The sequence below is a fragment of the Notothenia coriiceps genome, unplaced genomic scaffold (genome assembly GCF_000735185.1).
Source record: "Notothenia coriiceps isolate Sejong01 unplaced genomic scaffold, NC01 NC01_scaffold00023527, whole genome shotgun sequence".
In the NCBI taxonomy this organism is placed as follows: Eukaryota; Metazoa; Chordata; class Actinopteri; order Perciformes; family Nototheniidae; genus Notothenia; species Notothenia coriiceps.
In genome coordinates, this window is record NW_011356228.1 from 220,915 (window position 1) to 226,535 (window position 5,621).

Genomic DNA, 5,621 nt, shown 5'->3' on the forward strand with positions numbered 1-5,621 from the left:
GGGGGGGGGGGGCATGATGAAACCCTCTGTGGAAAATGGCCAGGGGAAATCACAGATGAGAATCACTCAAAGACAGGGAGATGTCAACAGGCACATAATGATAGCTGATGGCCCCACAACACTCTCTCCCTCTCAGCCTGATACCTGCCCAGGTTGCACTGTAACCGCAAAACATAGTTAGAGAGACGGAAGCTTTATCTCTGTGTAAGCAATGCTCTTTGTTTTAGACATCAGGGAGTCTCCTTCTTTTCTCCTTCTCGATCTCTCTTTCACTTCATGGAGAGGAGGGAGGAGAGAGGAGAAGGAGGGGGGGGGCTCCCTCTGTGAGATGCCAAGGTGCTCCCAGTCCATTGTGCTGCTGGCTGTCAGGTTAAATTAGGGAGTACAGGCTCCGTGAGTGTAAAAAAATCAATACTTGATGGAAGATTGCTCCCCGGAAAATCTGTTTTGATTCCAGGATTAATTCTTGACCAAAAGGCTCCAGCAAAATGACATGCCATTAGCTGGAAAATGAACACATTCTGCAGAGGAAATTGGATGGAAATGTGTCAGGTGATTGCCCTGGTTTGTTGTTTTGACTCTTTGAGCGAAAGGTGTGGTTGCAGAGAATGAGGCCTCCATTTCCAGAACAGCTCCACCGTGGCCTCGGAGAATTCTCGAGGCCTTTGTTGACCGGCGGCTGCAAAATGCCTTCCACACGAGATCAAAAAATGAGATGATCTAGAAATAAAAACATCCCTGTACTCAACTGTGAGGGGGGAAAGGGAGGTGAGATGCATTATTGATGGATGGATAATGTGCTTGTCATGACCGATGACATTTTCTTGTTGAAAACTTAAACAGGAAGCTTCAGATGCACTGGGCAGTGATTTGAGCACCTAGAGATTTCAGGCTGCACTAAGTGTTTCATAGAAGAAGAAGAAAACAACAACAGCAGACGTGATTTCTGACACTCTGAAGACATGTTTCCAACCAAAACATAAAAGATACATTTATTTTTACCAGCAATATTAAATAGGATGATGTGGTTTTTTTCCCCTATGATTATATACTGTAGATGCAAAACATGAGTCCCTATGCATCACGCTTCTTATGTGGAATTTATGAAAAACAATGTGAGATATCTTCATTATTAATATGTAGGCCTAATGTTGTTTGTAATGTTTTGGTTTATTCCAAATGTATGTCATTAATATGACTATACACTATTTTCAGGAATAACTTTTTAAGATATTTTTTTTAGTAATCTATCGTAACACAATGCATTTTTTAAATCAGAAATTCAGATAATTTAGGAGAGTTATCAGAAATCAAATAGGGTCCTATAATTTATTCAAAATACATGAAACATCTAAAATATTCAGACTCTTCATTGATCAGCAATGATACATTTTACATGTTTTAACTTAACCTTCTTTTAACTTTTTCTGGAATTTTGACTAGTGAACTATGAAAACTCTGAAACAGAAATAAAAGACAGGAGGAGACTAAAGTAAAACGTAGAAATAGGACATATATGTAGCTTTAAAATCGTTCGCCCGTTATCTGCACACGGTTGATATACAGGAGGGTGTTTGATGGTTATTATCAGTCATTCTATGTATGTGTAGACCACACTCTGCTTTACAGCGAGACACTAGCGCCCCCTGCGGGACATAAACAGTAAGATTATCTGATTTAGGCAAACACCACAGAAGAAGTGTGTTTTAAAGGAAAAGTACACCCTAAAAGAGCATTTATAAACACGTCAGAAAAATTATAATAATAATAACAAAGAGAGAAAATAACAATAAAACTATTAATTATTTTTTAGACGTGTTTCATTTTTATAAGCTGCAACCAGTAAAGTAAACCATCAAAATCCGTTTTAGGGTAGATTTATTTTTTCAGGCGCATGTTGATGACGTACTTGAGGATAGCTGATGCTTTCTCGGGAAGTACATGGTTGCGTTCCAATAGTCCATTTAGTTTAGGAACCTTCCTAACCAATTGAAATGACCCGGAAGTACGTCAGTGGCAGCCATGTTAATTGCCGTTCCAATTCTCCAAATGAAAGGAAAGGAGGTTTCAAACTTCCTTTATAACCTCCTTTAGCTTAGGAACCACTGGACCTCCCGTACTGAAAGGAGAGGAGAAAATGCTGCCCCACAATGCCTTGCAGCCGCAGCATTTGCGTCACACAACAGTCGGCCGTTCACGGAAACAAACGATTATGACGGAGAAATTATATCATGGAAGTTACGGTGCTTATTAAGCATTTTAAAACGTATGTGGTAAGTTGCCAAAGTGTTTTGTTTTGAACGTTCATCAGTATTATGATCAAAAAGAGAAATATGAACGTTAGTTTTTACTGAAATGATCAAATAAAGTCAACATTTCACTGAGCTGTGTGGAGTTTGTTCAACTTTTAAAAGATGTTTGAATGGTGATATATACACAGTGATAGGTGTTAAAGACTAACGTTTATAATAAATACATTTGTATTGATTTTAAGATATTTTCATACAATCATACGTATTGGGATCATTTGTATTAATGTGGACCGGAGGGAGAGGGTGACGAGCATAAATTTCACTTTCCTTTTTTATTTCAATTACAACTTTGGTCTTGAAGAATATGTTTCTCTGTTGTCCACGTTCATAAAGCATAAAACAACAGCATCAGAGCACGGTGCAGAGTCTCTAGATGAGTCCCTCGTTCTTATTAAACATCCATGTAGTCCGTTGTATAGAACACTGTAGTTTCCATAGTTTCACCACAGCAGCAGACGCACACAATGACGTGATGCTGGCGCATCATAAACACGTCAGATAGTGAAAGTGCATTCGGATTCTCTAAAGTACCGCAGTCTCTTCTCCTAAGTGCTTTTGAATTCTCCTATCCACTATCCCTTAACCCCGTGACGTTTCACTCAGAGGTCAAGGAATAGGAGATAGGGTTAGAATTTAGGAGCTGATTTTTGGATTATTGGAACGCAACCCATGTGTGAAAAAAGTGTCAACACAGGCTTCTGCATGGTAGTGTTTTCGGGATACGAATGAAATAATAACCGTTTATTTTAAAACCTGCAGTCTATTTAGAAACGTTTTTAATACTCCCATGATGTCTTGGGTTAGAGCTGTTTCGACCAGCGGAGATGTGTTTGATGAGAATGCGGACGAACTTAGTTTGCAAAGTAAAGAGTGGGCATCCAACATGAAGAAGCGAGTTAAGGTAAAGCTAATGTAGCGTTAGCCTACCTCGATACATACCTTAAAATGTGTATTTTAGGAAAATGCTGAACATTGTGTGACATTCAGTGGTAACTTGCTATATCATGTTTGTATTCCGGTTATTAAGTGTTTGTAACAGAGGTTTAAAGGTGAGTTAAGCGTGGTAATGTGAGACTTTCCCTCCCGACTGATGTGATGGACAGGACGGGTATGTGGACGGAGTGGATGCCGGGGAGGATGCCTCGCTTCAGGCCGGCTTTGACCTCGGATTCCGGGAAGGAGCAACTCAGACTGTGGCTGTGGGCCGGCTCAAAGGAATTGTAAGGTAAACCATCATTTAATTTATACTTATTGTGATATATTATCAGATTAAGATTGGGTTAGAACATTACAAACGTTACATGTGGAGTGCCAATATCAGTTATAAAACCCTTTTTGTTATGGACATTGAGAATCATTCTCAAAGGGCCTTTAAATAAAGCAATCCAATTGTTGGTAAATCTGTTAATAATGTGTGATTATTTTAAGGCCATAATCTGTAATAAGAGATTATATAAATACACTTTGATTTATTTTTAAAAGGTTCTCAATCCCAAGCCGAACATGATGAGAACAACTGGTTTAAGTGATATTCATGGTATTATACCTATCATTTTTCACTCTAATTTATTTAACTTGCTGCCACCCAGTGGTGACTGTAAATATTAATTCTGGTTGAAAAGTATTTACAAATATTTTATTGCCATATCCTTTGATTCCATCTAAAATCGGAGTGAATACATGTTTTACATGGGCTGTTTATATTTCTGTCAGTGAAGTGGTTAAGTGTTATTTTAGACGTGCCGATTAACTGCTGATACTATACCTTAGTTTCTTTTTGTCTTTTTTATTTTTCTGTACTTTTTCCTCCCCCTACTTTGGGAGTTACAAACATGTTTTTCACAGAAACATCATGAGCCTCTTTTGTTCTGGTCAGTATTGAAGACTGTTATTTCCAGTAGTTGCCTGTCCCAGTCTCTTCTCTGTACCATTGTATCCCACACTGTTGCCTCTTTGTGTTCCCGTCACAGTGCTATATGGTGCTGGTGCCAGACCCAACATCCGGAAAGCCCCCTGCCGGCCTCTGTAACCCACCTCCTGCAGCAGGTTTCCCAGCATGAAGACACCATTATGGAGGGCATTAAGAACACTTTGGAGAATCCTCCTCCCAGTGTGAGCGCCGTCTCTGAGAGCATGGAGGACCTGGAGGTGGAGCAGGCAGATCCAGGCTGTGGAGGAGAGGGATGTAAAGAAACAGACTGCTGTAAGACAGGAGACAAAATGGATCAGGATGTTCCTCAGCAGCCACCAAGGCTCTGTTCAGGGTCTACTGACTGCTCCTCCCGCTCCAGTGAGACCCTGAAGTACCTCCTGCAACGCTGCATGGATCTAGTGTCAGAGCTAGGACTGCCTGAGGAGCTGGTCAGCCATATCCAGGAGCTGAACAACGTGTAGGGTGTGAAAATCGGACAGTACTTGGATGAGCACATGAATTTTTTTTTAGTAAATTGGATTTTTGTGTAATCTTACACATTCGCAATGAAGTCCTTTCGATGTATATAATGTAAAATCAATTGAAAAAAATATTGCATTCCTAATTTGTACAACATGGCTATAATGAAAATAAAAATACATTTTCTGTATTTTACTGCAGTTTTGTTCTCATTACCGAATGGGTTGCCCATCTTAATGAAAAAACAACAACATCCATATTATCTCTTTAATATTGACAATTTTTTTTTTTTTGTAATAATACTAATGGCCACCAATGTTTTTAATATCTAGGTAATGTTTTAAAAACTATTTTAAACTGTTATCCCCCAAAGCATTGTCAAACAAAACCACAAGTTACCAGATACATATATATTTAAACCACACCATTTACACTTTGTACAGCTGCAACTATTTTTAAAGCATCGATGCATCTGTTATGTACTCTTTCATTTAATTTTTATGTATCAATTCATTATTAATTCTATGTTAAAAAAAAAGTGAGAAATTCATGATGCCTCAAATTACTGGTTTTGTATGAAAACTATCCAAAACACAGATATTCATTTAAAAAGCCATATAAAAGAGAAAAGTAGCTCACAAGCTAGAAACAGTGCATCTTGGTTCGTTTTGCATAATTTAATTGTATTCAATTTAAGTCTACCCAATCAATCCAGTAATTGTTATGATGTGTACCAGGGTTGGAGTGAAGCTTGAGAGTTTCCGAGGAGCACTTGAACGCACCAAAACCCTCGGCGCACATGCGAATGACGTCATCGCTCGGACCGAGCCGTGACCTGCTGCTCTGGCTATGCTAGGGGTCCGTACAACATATGTTCCGCCAACAGTAGAGTAAATAGCCGTTCTTTTTTAAATGTA

At 39.0% G+C, this 5,621-nt stretch overlaps 1 protein-coding gene across 1 annotated transcript; it reads left to right on the forward strand.

The window, feature by feature from the left end:
• The first annotated feature begins 2,909 nt into the window (after positions 1-2,909).
• On the forward strand, positions 2,910-4,894 carry otulina (OTU deubiquitinase with linear linkage specificity a). Its single transcript, XM_010781703.1, has 3 exons — positions 2,910-3,213; positions 3,416-3,537; positions 4,283-4,894. The coding sequence occupies exons 1-3, from the start codon at positions 3,100-3,102 to the stop codon at positions 4,704-4,706; spliced, it is 660 nt and encodes a 219-aa protein (XP_010780005.1). The 5' UTR covers positions 2,910-3,099; the 3' UTR covers positions 4,707-4,894.
• Positions 4,895-5,621: the final 727 nt, after the last annotated feature.